Genomic DNA, 12,308 nt, shown 5'->3' on the forward strand with positions numbered 1-12,308 from the left:
AATTATTGTAGGCAAGCCCATGATAAAAGGCTTTGACATAGTGGAGTGCCCGTTCGAGGGTGATGAGTGTGTGCTGCCTCTTATCAAGACGGATTCTGGGTACGAGATGAGGATTTGCAACAGGCCTGATGCCAAGAAAGTGGTTGCAACAAAGAACAAGGGATGCAAGGGATACTTCCATCTAGAAATAATAGGTGATGAATGCAAGCTGGTTGGATACACTGAGAACATGTACTCCTTCGTGACGCCTGCAGACTTTTATCTTCCTGTTGCAAAGGAGGCAAGGGAGTTTTACACTGAAATTTACTCTAAAATGGTTTACGGTGACATGAATGAGTGTATGGATGTTGCTGAGATGTTTGATAAGACATACAAGGATGAAGAGATGCCTATGTATCCGGTCCCGATAATATCTACTGTTGAAAGCTTTGAGAACTATAATTTCAAGGACTTTAAGGGAGGAAAGGACAGAACAGGAGACACCATCCATGTGGGGTACGAAGATGAGGCACCCGAAAACCCCATTCCAGGCCTGTTTGAGAGGCTCTCGAGGCTACATGGAGAGGATGTAATGAAGCTACAGGAGCACCTGTTCAACCGTTTGTTTGACACACATCCAATTCTGAGGATATCCAATATCATAAGAATGTTCAAGTCGGACGAAAGAGCCACGGAGATGGGATTCAGCGACTGGAAGATAAAGAAGCTCTTGCCCCTGCATGCATACTTTGTTGACTCCGGGCCTTGGAGGGGATGCTGGATAAAGTTTGGGCTTGATCCCAAGAAAGACCAGAGCAATTTCAAATACCAAATATATGACAGCCGTAAGTCAGGCAAGACATTTCAGGTGTTTGAGGCTGAAAATGTTGTCCACGAAGTAGAAAGAAATAGGTCTTGGTATCTATCTGACGAGCCTAGCTTCAAGATGGGTTTTCATACGAAGGCTCTTCTAAACTTGCTCAGATTTCGGTATGAGCTTGATTTCCATTCCAACGAAGAGGATGAGGATGAGCTAGAGTTTGAGGTGTTTGATTAAACTGCAGGCAGCGGCTGTCTCCCAAGAATCCGATGGCTAGACAAATGAAGAAAAAATTTATCCCTCAAAATGGTAAGTGGGACCTTGAAGTAATTTTAGATTAAAGAAGTTAGAGTTATACCGGATGATTCAGGACTGTACATGCCGGATGATATCCCAAAATTTGTCGAGAAATACAAAGCAAGGACTGCACGCAAGCCAAGGGCAAGAAGAACGGATCTTGTCAAAGGAATGGTTGTCGTTGTTTTGGAAGGAGTTTTTGCATCGAAGAGGGTAGTGTACTTGAAGGGATTGGAAGGCAATCTTGCACTGTGCACAGGCCCAAAGTCGATTAACGGAGTGCCATTTTTCAAGATTGACGAGAGATACTTATTGGCAACGTCTACAGTCCTGAATGTCGATGTGGATGTAGATATTGACGAAAAGAACATCTTTTTGACTGAAAGAGATGTCTACGCCACGCCCATGGATGTTGAGATGACCGATGTTGAGGAGAAGATTAGCGAGGAGATTGCAAAAGCTGTTAAGGAGGTCAAATACATGAAGTCTTATCTTTCAGAGCCATTTGAGATTGACACTACAAGAAACTTCTACTCTTTGAAGTATTAAAAAGTATCCATCAGTTTTATTTTTATAGTCTTTTTCACATAAAGTGCTAATAGCCACGGCACCCATTCTGCTTGAATCCTTAGTCTCTTTTCGCCTCTTTTCTTTCTTTCATATAGAGCTCATGAGACTCCTCAAAGTTTAACGGGATATAGGTGTCTTTGTAGGCTGAGATTATCGAAAAGTACCTGGAGTTCACCACAGATAGCCTTTTCCTACTGGTCAGACAGAGAAACCCAGAAAGAACCTTCAGCTCCTCCTCATCAAATAGGCTTCTGTACTTTTCGGTGACTATTTCCTGGGCATCCTTGGACTTTGAATAGATTCCAACGTCAAGAAGATCTGACCACTTGTATTTGTCTTGGGGGACACCCAGCTCCTCAAATATAAGCTTTATCTGTGACACTTCGTCATTTCCTCTATATGGCGGCCTTCCAAGCCTCATCTCCAGCATTATGCATCCAACAGACCACGCATCCACTTTAAAGCTGTAGGATGTTTCTCCAAGTAGCAGTTCGGGGGCCCTGTACCAAAGTGTGCAAACCCTGTTCGTCATCATTCCCGAAATCTCCCGGGTTAGCCCAAAGTCAGTGAGCTTCAGCATACCATTATGGTCTATAAGGATGTTACTGGGCTTTATGTCTCGATGCACCAACCCCAGCTCATGCATGGAACTAACTGCTTCTACAAGTTGTGATATAATGGATCTTGTATGTTCTGTACTGAGCTTGGCGCCAGATGCAAGAAGCCCTGTCAAGTCATATGGCATATATTCAAGAACAACAAATATAAAGTCCCCGTCAAACACAATCTCTTCGAGCTTTATTATGTGCTTGTTAATCACACTCTTACACAGTTTTATCTCCCTTATGGCTGTAAACGGGAAGCCTGTCTCTCTGTCCACAGGCATCTTTTTTATTGCAAATACTGTCCCGTCAGATATTCTTTTGGACTTGTAAACCTGTCCAAACGCTCCCTCTCCTACTTGCTTAATATTTTCATACTTTTCCATCAGGGTCAATCAAAGAAGATACCTCTTTGTTTGAAGCTCCGGATCGAAAAGCCTTCATCGAAAGTTGGAAAGGCTTGAGAAGATAAGAGGTCATTTGAATTTATTGTTATCAATCCTTAAGACGATCCATTGTCTACGCTTTGATCACTATCAAGTTCGGAATCAAGGAGATTACTGCTTTCATTGATGCTAGACTTTTTCGCTCCAGAGTTAGCACTACCATTCTTAGAGTCAGATCCAAGAGTCACGGCGTCCTTAGCTTCCTTTTTATTTCCTTTTGGAGATCCTTTGGTGGAATTTCTTTTTTCAGCACTTTCCTTTTGTTTTTTTTCAGAATTATCAGCATCATCACTGGTGGGACTAGTTGTCGTCGTGGGCTTACCCTTGCCGTCATTGCTGGGTGCACTGAGATTGGAAGAGTGCTTGGTGAGAGAGGAACTAGACTTTTCCGACTTATCACCATCTTTATCATCTTCGGATTCTTTCTTTTTATCTTTTTCTTTGCCATCTTTCTTGTTCTCACCATCGCCTTTCTTTTTTCCTTTTCCCTTTCCACCGGATTCGCTACCCTCCTTTTTACCCTCTTCATCACTATTACCACTACCATTACCATTATCTTTGTCTTTGTCCTTGGCATTACTAGATAAAGAGAGGTTTGATCGCTTCAGGTTTAGATGATGGTGCTTCTTCAGATTCATTAGGCCTGACTTGTGGTGGCCGGACCCATGAAGCCTTTTAAAGGCCTTTACTATGAGAATCCCAGAAGCAAATAATAGTTTCTTCATGTTTGTTGTTTGCTTTATAGTATTTATACTTGATTGTAAAACATGTTTCACTGGGTCAAGACATGTTTCCGATCATCATAGGATTAGTTTCAGATGTCCATCTAGTTTTCAAAAATATGTTATAGTTATTTGCTAAAAGGAACAGCCAACAGTAATAGAAAGTAAACAGCCGCCTATCTTATCTCAGCACTCTATCAATGCTTCAGATATCTTCATCCTCTCAATTATAACAAGGTATTCATCATATGTCATCTCAACGGCTAGATGTCCCATCTCTCCTCCTCCTCCTCTATTGTTCTTGGAAGTGACATACAGAACACCATCATTCCATTCCATATATACAAGTCCCGACCTCAGCGAAAGAGACAGGTAGAATATATTTTCGATGGTTTTCGAAAACGACTGCGGGTTGATGACAAGTCTGAAGTATTCTACTCTATTTCTCTCTGCAACAAGCTCCTTTATCCGCATAAGGACATCCATCTCTTCCGTAGAAGCCCTTTCTCGGGTAATCGAGGCCGGAATCTTTGTCTCAGGAAGAGACTGCTTCAGTCTTTGTACTGATGGCTTCTTCCTATTTGAAGCCTCGGAGTGATCATTTAAAGAAAAGCAGCCAGAGAATCTTATTCCAGAATTGCATTTCATGGCATATCTATAGAAGTCATCAAGAAGGCCTTTTCTGAATAGTTCCAAAAATGTGCTAGGAGTGATGTCGTCTAACTCAATGTCTTTCTCCATCCTCGTGCATGTTATTTTTGTCGACAAAGCAGTCATTTTGGCATCGAGCTTGAGCTCAGAAGATGTTTTTATTTTCTTGAACAGTTTGTTTGATGTATTAACCAACTCTTCCAGCCTACGCTTATCCTCAAGAAGGTCTTCTCTTAGATGCCTCATCGTCTGGAGTAGATCTAGGTAGCCATCATGCACATCACATCCGTCCATCAGAAACTCATCCCTGGCCATAACCCCAGCCCTGCCAACCAATTTCATCACTCTTGGTTTGAAAAGATTGTATAATTTCTGCTTTCAAAGGGGCTTGAAAAGTCATACACATCCTCAAACTTATTGTTCTTCTCGGCTCCATATTTCTTAACTACTATCCCTTTCGAATTTTGGAGGAACACTCCTGTGGATGTATGAACCTCAAGTTCAACATCTTGGCATCCATTTACTCTGATCTGATGCCCACTGCAAGAAACCTTACAGTTTTTGATATTGTTTAGGACTACAGACTTGTCACACCTAAAATGTGAAAACACCGTATTGCAGCAATTTTCAATAACAACTTCTATACAATCCTCAATGGATACCACACCATCATTAACATCCTTGATATATCTCTTACTTTTGATTCCATCTAATCCATTTTCTTGTTTCTTGAACGAGGTGTAGTTTCTGAATGGAATGGTAGGCGCCTCCAAAACGTCATGGGCGTTATAGATGTCCTTTAATCTTGCAACTTTCTCCAGTAGACTCTTCCTACTATATAGAGATGGCTCGGCACGAATACAGTCCTCGATATCTAAAATGATTTTCCGAGCTCCCTCAAAGTCACCCTCCTTCATCTTCCTAACAGCCTCTTGCTCCATAGGGTAATATCATTAGCTCTAATATAAATCTTGTAGGAGAATCCGATTCTGGAAAAGTTTAATTCCTATGCAGTCTCTCCTCTACTTTTCTACTAGACTCGTCTTCACAATCCTCATATAGAACACACATCCCTCTCTTCCTATTTCTTCAGGGTGTGACATGACTTCGTACTCATCTACACTAATTCTCTTCTTGAACATGGGACAGTCAAGAACAATTGTTTCGTATTCCCCTCCCTCTCCACAGAAATTTACCTCCTCCTGTGCCGAATTCAGGCAATCAAAAATCCTATCTAGACTCATATTTATGCATTCCCTTCCCAAAATAGACGATGCAACCTTCACTATTCTTGCATCCATGCCACAAGATATCATCTCTGTAAGCAGCATCTTCTGGTCCATTTCCCAAAGTGGAGATAGGCATTCAAGAGACAATCTATTGCACACATTCTCAACCCTATTTTTTTGGTATCTAGACAAAATCGCTCCTGATGACACACCCTCAAACTCTATTTTCTCTTTGATGTGAGAAATGGCGGCATGGAGATCCTCAACCTCGTCTCCCTCCTCTCTATTGTACTCCAGGCTTTGGTTTATACTTCTACACCTGGTATGATAAATAAAAACAGGGATGTCTAGACACTCTCCAAGCATTTCAATCACTTCAGACCCAACAGTTTGGTACATGAACGAATCCTGATATCCGTCGCCGCATCTCATGTGCAGTAGTCCTACAGCTTGATGTCCTTCCTGCCCAAGGCAATGCATGGCATACAAACTATCTTTCCCTCCACTGGCAAGTGCAAGATACCTCATCCTTCGAGGACTAAAATTTTCACTGCATAAAGAAACAGGATACACCAATAATTCGACTCTAATGATCTTTAATTTTCCTGATCATCTCCTCAGCCTCCTTCGGCATGTCGATTCCTTTGGAATAGTAGAATAGCATTTCCCCTTTGTCCATAGACAATATAGGATCAAACACCTTCCACAGAACTTCTGCCTCATGGGAGCTTACACTGTTGAACTCCTTATCTCTTATAAGACTATCAAAAATAATCTCATAGTCACGGTATTCTCCATGGCTGTCACGCATTAGATTGTTAATCTCCTTCTTATCATGCAGAACATATCTAGAAGGCTCTGCTCCAACAAAAACCTCTAGAAAAACCTCGCATTCAGGATAAATATTGAAAACTAGCCTCACAGTCTCTATTTCGTCAATATGGACAACCCTGCTAGGCGCCTGGTCTCCACAAAAGAGGTCGATGCATTTCGCAAACGCTTCTCTTTTGAACTCAACTGCTATCTCTGTTCTCTTTTCGTTCATCCCTTTTCCAGCAACAATGATAAAGGGAACCTTGGACCATCGGGGTAAACTTATGCTCACCGGAACCATACAAAACGTTTCTGTACTGGAGTCCCTGTGAATCTCCTTGCTGTAATCGTCATATTGTCCATAAAGACATTTCTCAGCGTCAATGGTGCATGCCTCAAAAACTCTTAGCCTCTCCGATGCCTCTATGGTCTTCGATGGGTCCACCACGCCGGATGCAACAACCCCGAGAAGCTCGGCCATGTGATTTTGAACTATGTCCTTTATAATTCCGTTTTTATCGAAGTAATTCCTCCCTTCTCCTCCAAGAACCTCCTTTGATGTTATCTCAACAGCCTTCACATACCTACTATTCATCACCTCTTGGATAGCCATGGACTCCCTTATAATCCTAGGGATCGCTACCACTAGTGGCTTCAGAAGATAGTGGTCTATAAACCTCGCCTTGCTCAGGTCAAACTCCTTTATCTTCTCAAAAGATTCACTCGTCTCTCCGTACGGCTTCTCAACTCCAACCGCCTTGTAGTCAAGCTTCGATATCTCGCTGAATAGACAAGCATAAACAGAAGGCGGCACAGCAAAGTACAGCACAGTCTCAGAGTCTACAATGTCCCTGAGCTTCGAAAGGTCGTCATAGGATCCTCGAACATAGGTAACTCTTGAGAGAAATTCGGGGGAATAGTTCCCAACCTCCTCGAGGACCTCCGAAAATGCAGTATCATACTTAGTTCTTGCATATCCAACCACCTCAACACCCTCTAGGTTTACTCTAGAAAGTGCCGGAAAGAGCTTTCTTTTTGCAAGATCACCGCTGGACCCAAAAATAACGACCTTCATGGGTCAGCTAAAATGTTTCCTGCTTAAATAATAATTTTTCATGGTTTGGAATAATCTAATAGGATCTCACGAATATCCTCAAGTCAACGCCCATCAATTGGAGAGCAGAACGTCTGACTAATGAATAACAACATGAAACAAGGCCCGCAGGTCAATGCCTTTGGATTCGAATGAAGTCGACATTGATGGTCTTTTTGTCCTTCTTGTGAAAGTCGTGCTTCCTTGGAAGCTCATATTTTATCTCTGCCAGAACTTTTACATTTGGATATCTTGCAGTTATGTATTTCCTGGTACTTGTTTTGTGGAGGGAATACACCACGTTGCAGAGCTCAAGAGCCTTGTCAACGGCCTTTATGTCTGCATGCTTTATCTTTGTGCCAAATGGAGGATTGATCATCGCAGTATTAAATCTACCTTCGATGAAAGTAAGATCGTCAATGGAACACCTCAGAAGATCTATGTTGATTCCAAATTCATAGTTATTTAGCCTGAACATCTCCAGAGCCTCTGGACACAAATCAACTCCAAGAATATACGAGGGAGAAAAGTATCCACATGCAAAAGACAGCATCCCTGTTCCACAGCATAGATCCAAAATGGACTTTCCCTCAATGTCGTCATATGTGTGGTGAGCAACACTGACCATCGATGCAGCTATATCTGGGGGCGTCATGTATTGCTCAAGCCCAACACTCATTTTACGGAAGTCCCTAACTTTAGAAAGTTTCATCTTCAGTTCCTTGATTTTCATGAAGAATATGAGAAAACCTTTTCTGGGCTACAAAACACGTGTGCTTTTTGCCAAAAAGCCACCACTGGGATTCGAACCCAGGACCCTTAGCTTACAAAGCTAAAGCTCTACCTACTGAGCTATAGTGGCTCACACGCAGGGCGACACACAGCCATTCGCGGTAGCATGGGACGGCAAAAAAACCCTGCAGGATCGGAAGAAGAAGTTGTTACAAGAAGTTCAGCAAAAGGTTTTACTCTTTGTTAAAGTCGTCAACATCATAAGACCCTACCTTAACCCATCCAGACTCGTCCATATAGTATAGATTGATAGATCCTCCAGAGTATGCATCTCGGTGCGCTGCGTGGAAAATAGCCCTCTTCGCAAGCTCCAAAGCCTCCTCCTTATCCATATCAAACCTATAAGACGAAGAAAGAATTCCATAAGCTATTGTGGACCCGCTACCCACAGAAAACAGATTGCCCTTAATTCTCCTTCCATCGTCATCAACATAGTAAATACTTGGCATGGACCCATCATATCCACATATCATTGTTCCCATCGAGAGCCCGTATCCCTTATATCTGTACACACAATTGCTTAGGTACATGCTTGCTGCTGCTGCAGTTATCCTTCTCCCATTGGTGAGCTCATAGTTCTTTGCATACAAACCCATAAGCTTCTCCCAAAAAAAGCAATCTGCAGCTCCCCCAGCCATCGTTCCAAGCAAATTCCTGTTTATCTCAATTACCTTGTTCACGGTCTGGGAAGCTATATATGATCCAGACGTAGCTCTTGAATCGACCGCTATGGCCATCCCCTCCCTAAACACAAAGGCAAGGGTTGTTGTTCCGTGGTATGGCTTTATTATTGATTCAACCAATCTCTGGTCTATACAAGTTGCATCAACTCTCCTGACGTCTCTTTTCAATGTTTCTTCCATCAGAGGGGTTCTGAACACAAGAAGGTGTAGAAGTACGATCAATTACAAAGGAGACCCCGAAAGAAATGGAAAAGCTGAAGGAAAAGATCTTTCAATTTGGAATATATGGAGCAAAGCTGGAAAAACTCACCAAAGATGAAATAGAAATGGCCATTGAAGAGCCGTGGGTGGAAATAATACAGACAGATACTGTGGAGAAACTGAAAAGACACTTTACCACTGACTGCTTGAGGGTTGATACAAATAGATCCATGTTAAAGAGTTATGACTGGAGCGACTTGTACGTAAGGATGGGAACCCTAGCATGGAAAGATTATCTGACTGCAGGAACATTTAACTTTACATCGAAGGAATACTTTTTGATAATGAATCTTCTGATAGAAACCAAGGGGTATGTAGATAACGTGGAGCTCAGAAAGCTGTGCTTAGACCCCAAGAAGACACACTACTGTATTAACAGACTTGCAAAAAAGGGGTTTATTGAGTACAGAACATCTGATGAAGCTGAGAAGAAAAGCTTCATATATAAGGTTAGAGTGATAATAGACGAAAAGGGGTTTGTGACACGATGCGTAGAGAGTCAGCCGGCAGATCCAAGCCGGGCTGGATCTTGTGGGAAATTCCGTATGTTTGAGTACAGAATTGATATCGGGCTCTATGATAACATTAGAAGTATGATTCTAAGCTCTGAGAGGGGGATAATTACAGAAGATTTGAAGAACAAGCTCGGTGTTAGCTCCAAGATCGGATATAAGCTCCTCAATAAGGTTTTTAATGAGGAGAAAGAGGTTTTCAAGAGAGTCAAGGAGTTTGAGGGCAGAGTTAGAAGATACAGATATCATGCTGCCAGCAGAAGGGCCTTTCCTGCAACTGAAAGAGGAGAAAAAGGTGTGGGATACATAACTTCTGAAGAAAGAGTGATGGCAATTAAAAAGCTCATGTCGATGAGTCCTATTCTCCAGCTTGACAAGAGAACCTATGAGAAGCTCCAAGAGATTACGGGATGGAGATACGAATTTGATAGAAGAACTATAATCAAGGCAGCCATTCTTGCAGGATTCAAGATATACAAGCAAAAGAGAGGAAGAGAAGGAAAGTGTAGTAGATACATGATAATGAGGAACGAGATGGTTGAATCTGATGTCAAGGCTTTGGAGATGTCGAACTGTGATTCCCAAGAAAACATGTCTGAGTTCCAGAGGAAAATATATAGCATCTTTGTCAATTCTCCAAAACTCGTGGAAATGGATAATGGATATGTCCCATTGAGAGAGGAAAGGCTGAAGCTATTATACAAGTTCCTTATTGAGAAAATGTCCTCCAAAGAAGTCGAGTCTCTGGGATTCGATTGGGAGGTGATAGGGGAGATGGAGTTCGATCTCCTATTGTCTATTATTCCTTTCAGCAGAATCGGCTTAAAGGAATCCTTGTGTAGGTTTATAGATTCTGGAGAAGCCGACACAGATGCATTCAAAATAAGAAATTATACATTGCATGGTGAAATAGAAGAACCCTATTGCAGCAGCTCAGTAGGGAAGACAGTTGCGGAGGTTATTAATATGGAGCTTCCACAAAGCATAAAGAAGTTGATAAGGTTGAAGGTAGGGATAGGAAACTTTGCCTCACTGTTCAAGCAGTTAAACGATCTTAGAGTTCTCGACATTTCAATTTCGAGTGAGAAAGTTGTGGTGAAGAAAACAGACATGGATCTTTCCTCAGGAATAAAAGCCCTCGAGAAGGCTAAAAGAGCTAAGGGTGGAGGGAAATATATCTGTTTGAGTAGGAGGATCGAGTTTTTCAAAAAGGTATGTAATGTTGAGGAAAAAGGGTTCTATGACGAGGCATATAAGGTCATCTATACAGAGTTCAAGGGAGACGAATTTGAGGCTATGTTTGACAGGCTAAAAATGTTCAGGGACGAGGAGGTCGACGACCAAAAGCAAAGCACGTTTGAAAGGCTATATATGGGGTTCAAGAAAAACATAATTGAACTTGGATGGCTAGGCACACTTGACTTCAACTCATATTCTGTTTCTGAGGCCAAAAGAGCACTCAAGGCCCTTTCTAGAGACAAAATAATAGCAAACTACAAAGGGATAAAGAAAGTCGAGTTTGTTACACCCCATGAAAGCTTTCTGAGAGTAATTAATAAGAAGTATGATGTGTTCAGGTTCAAGGGATACCACGAACATAAGGGTATGGGATACTTCTCACATTACTTCGACCTGGTCTATTACACTCTAGCAACTTCTGGTTCTCTAGAAATCAACGAACTAATCTCTCGAATAAGATTCATTGCTAATTTTGAGATGGAAATGTTTCTTTCAGAATATAAAAAAGTGTTCAAAGTTTCCAATCTTAACAATACTAGAATTGTTTCTCTTGGAATATTTATGGATCCGTTTGAATAAGAATGTAGCGGCTCTTATGTACTTCTTCAATCGAGAATTGAAGGCTGCTAAGGTAATTTAATAATAAAAGCACAGTACAATGATATCTATTTTAGACATGCTGTTTAATTTTATTTCTTTCGAAACCATATGCCCAAAAATCTTGGCTAAGACAGCGCCTAAACTTAATGTTTTAGTGCTTTATTCGTCTTCGCTAGAGCCTCCTGAAGATCCTCCACCGCCTACCTTGCCTAGAATCTCTTGTTGCTGTTGATCTACAAGTCCCTTTACTTCTTCAGACTTTTGTTGTACGGCATCTCTAACGGCAGCACCAAGAGCACCTCCAACAGCACTTTGCAAACCTTCACCAGAAGTAGCGCTAGCATCGCCAAACATATATATAAAGCTCAGAAGTGAAGCCAGTGTTGTTTTGCCGAAGTTCATGATGTGCTGGAGATGCTGATCTTTATATACTTTCCACTCTCCTTTTTTCTCCTTTCAGCATGGTCCTATTTGGTAGAGGCTTTGATTGTAAAGGGGAACTATCTTCAGGAGATTGAAGAAGGAAAGTAGCAGGAGAAGCTATTCAGGACCATGGTGCATTTAGCTATACTTTTATTTTACATAGGAATTCATGCCTCTGATCCGGACGAGAAACTGAAGGAGGCAATAAAGACAACTATAAAAGAAGAGGTCACAAAAGAAATGTATGATATTGTAGACAAAGCCACAAATGATATGAGGGAAGATTTAGAAAGAAGAATCGATTATCTTATCTCCGGGAAGGAGGGGGAGGAAGATGTGATGGTAAATGTGTCAATGCAAGACACAGAAGAAGGGAAAGAAGAGATGTCCGCTACCTTTATTTTAAAGAAAGTTGGGGAAAGTCTGGGTATTTTGGTTATACTTCTTCTGATTATATATCTAGTTACAAAGATTTTTGAGTACTACCGAAAGCTAAAGGACTGCTCTGAGGGAGGTTTTGAAGACTATGATAACTTATAAATAAAACTTCTGAAATTTTTGTCTGTTATGATTTTG

General features: G+C 41.5%; 13 protein-coding genes and 1 non-coding gene across 14 annotated transcripts; 4 read left to right on the forward strand and 10 right to left on the reverse strand.

Moving 5' to 3' along the window:
* Positions 1-19: 19 nt before the first annotated feature.
* EHEL_081720 (DNA binding factor subunit TFIIIC1-like protein) lies at positions 20-1,036 on the forward strand (the record flags this gene model as incomplete). Its single annotated transcript, XM_003887804.1, has 1 exon — positions 20-1,036. The coding sequence occupies one exon, from the start codon at positions 20-22 to the stop codon at positions 1,034-1,036; it is 1,017 nt and encodes a 338-aa protein (XP_003887853.1).
* A 69-nt stretch (positions 1,037-1,105) lies between these two features.
* EHEL_081730 (ribosomal protein L14E/L6E/L27E) lies at positions 1,106-1,645 on the forward strand (the record flags this gene model as incomplete). The annotated part of the gene is made up of 2 exons (XM_003887805.1): positions 1,106-1,108; positions 1,136-1,645. 2 exons carry the CDS (start codon positions 1,106-1,108, stop codon positions 1,643-1,645), a joined length of 513 nt encoding a protein of 170 aa, XP_003887854.1.
* Positions 1,646-1,724: 79 nt separating this feature from the next.
* On the reverse strand, positions 1,725-2,654 carry EHEL_081740 (cyclin-dependent protein kinase; the record flags this gene model as incomplete). The annotated part of the gene is made up of 1 exon (XM_003887806.1): positions 1,725-2,654. One exon carries the CDS (start codon positions 2,652-2,654, stop codon positions 1,725-1,727), a length of 930 nt encoding a protein of 309 aa, XP_003887855.1.
* A 116-nt stretch (positions 2,655-2,770) lies between these two features.
* EHEL_081750 (uncharacterized protein) lies at positions 2,771-3,439 on the reverse strand (the record flags this gene model as incomplete). The annotated part of the gene is made up of 1 exon (XM_003887807.1): positions 2,771-3,439. The coding sequence occupies one exon, from the start codon at positions 3,437-3,439 to the stop codon at positions 2,771-2,773; it is 669 nt and encodes a 222-aa protein (XP_003887856.1).
* A 183-nt stretch (positions 3,440-3,622) lies between these two features.
* EHEL_081760 (uncharacterized protein) lies at positions 3,623-4,381 on the reverse strand (the record flags this gene model as incomplete). The annotated part of the gene is made up of 1 exon (XM_003887808.2): positions 3,623-4,381. The coding sequence occupies one exon, from the start codon at positions 4,379-4,381 to the stop codon at positions 3,623-3,625; it is 759 nt and encodes a 252-aa protein (XP_003887857.2).
* Positions 4,382-4,428: 47 nt separating this feature from the next.
* EHEL_081770 (uncharacterized protein) lies at positions 4,429-5,028 on the reverse strand (the record flags this gene model as incomplete). The annotated part of the gene is made up of 1 exon (XM_003887809.1): positions 4,429-5,028. The coding sequence occupies one exon, from the start codon at positions 5,026-5,028 to the stop codon at positions 4,429-4,431; it is 600 nt and encodes a 199-aa protein (XP_003887858.1).
* An 81-nt stretch (positions 5,029-5,109) lies between these two features.
* On the reverse strand, positions 5,110-5,844 carry EHEL_081780 (putative PP-loop ATPase; the record flags this gene model as incomplete). The annotated part of the gene is made up of 1 exon (XM_003887810.1): positions 5,110-5,844. The coding sequence occupies one exon, from the start codon at positions 5,842-5,844 to the stop codon at positions 5,110-5,112; it is 735 nt and encodes a 244-aa protein (XP_003887859.1).
* Positions 5,845-5,902: 58 nt separating this feature from the next.
* EHEL_081790 (glucose-6-phosphate 1-dehydrogenase) lies at positions 5,903-7,204 on the reverse strand (the record flags this gene model as incomplete). The annotated part of the gene is made up of 1 exon (XM_003887811.1): positions 5,903-7,204. One exon carries the CDS (start codon positions 7,202-7,204, stop codon positions 5,903-5,905), a length of 1,302 nt encoding a protein of 433 aa, XP_003887860.1.
* A 151-nt stretch (positions 7,205-7,355) lies between these two features.
* EHEL_081800 (putative RNA methylase) lies at positions 7,356-7,955 on the reverse strand (the record flags this gene model as incomplete). Its single annotated transcript, XM_003887812.1, has 1 exon — positions 7,356-7,955. One exon carries the CDS (start codon positions 7,953-7,955, stop codon positions 7,356-7,358), a length of 600 nt encoding a protein of 199 aa, XP_003887861.1.
* Positions 7,956-8,011: 56 nt separating this feature from the next.
* On the reverse strand, positions 8,012-8,084 carry EHEL_081810. The gene has a single exon. It is a non-coding gene; the product is annotated as a tRNA-Thr (tRNA).
* A 103-nt stretch (positions 8,085-8,187) lies between these two features.
* EHEL_081820 (type-5 proteasome subunit beta) lies at positions 8,188-8,877 on the reverse strand (the record flags this gene model as incomplete). The annotated part of the gene is made up of 1 exon (XM_003887813.1): positions 8,188-8,877. One exon carries the CDS (start codon positions 8,875-8,877, stop codon positions 8,188-8,190), a length of 690 nt encoding a protein of 229 aa, XP_003887862.1.
* Positions 8,878-8,942: 65 nt separating this feature from the next.
* EHEL_081830 (uncharacterized protein) lies at positions 8,943-11,288 on the forward strand (the record flags this gene model as incomplete). Its single annotated transcript, XM_003887814.1, has 1 exon — positions 8,943-11,288. One exon carries the CDS (start codon positions 8,943-8,945, stop codon positions 11,286-11,288), a length of 2,346 nt encoding a protein of 781 aa, XP_003887863.1.
* Positions 11,289-11,468: 180 nt separating this feature from the next.
* Positions 11,469-11,711, reverse strand: EHEL_081835 (uncharacterized protein; the record flags this gene model as incomplete). The annotated part of the gene is made up of 1 exon (XM_059743538.1): positions 11,469-11,711. The coding sequence occupies one exon, from the start codon at positions 11,709-11,711 to the stop codon at positions 11,469-11,471; it is 243 nt and encodes an 80-aa protein (XP_059599521.1).
* A 150-nt stretch (positions 11,712-11,861) lies between these two features.
* Positions 11,862-12,272, forward strand: EHEL_081840 (uncharacterized protein; the record flags this gene model as incomplete). The annotated part of the gene is made up of 1 exon (XM_003887815.1): positions 11,862-12,272. The coding sequence occupies one exon, from the start codon at positions 11,862-11,864 to the stop codon at positions 12,270-12,272; it is 411 nt and encodes a 136-aa protein (XP_003887864.1).
* Positions 12,273-12,308: the final 36 nt, after the last annotated feature.

The sequence above is a fragment of the Encephalitozoon hellem genome, chromosome VIII (genome assembly GCF_000277815.2).
Source record: "Encephalitozoon hellem ATCC 50504 chromosome VIII, complete sequence".
Classification (NCBI taxonomy): domain Eukaryota; kingdom Fungi; phylum Microsporidia; family Unikaryonidae; genus Encephalitozoon; species Encephalitozoon hellem.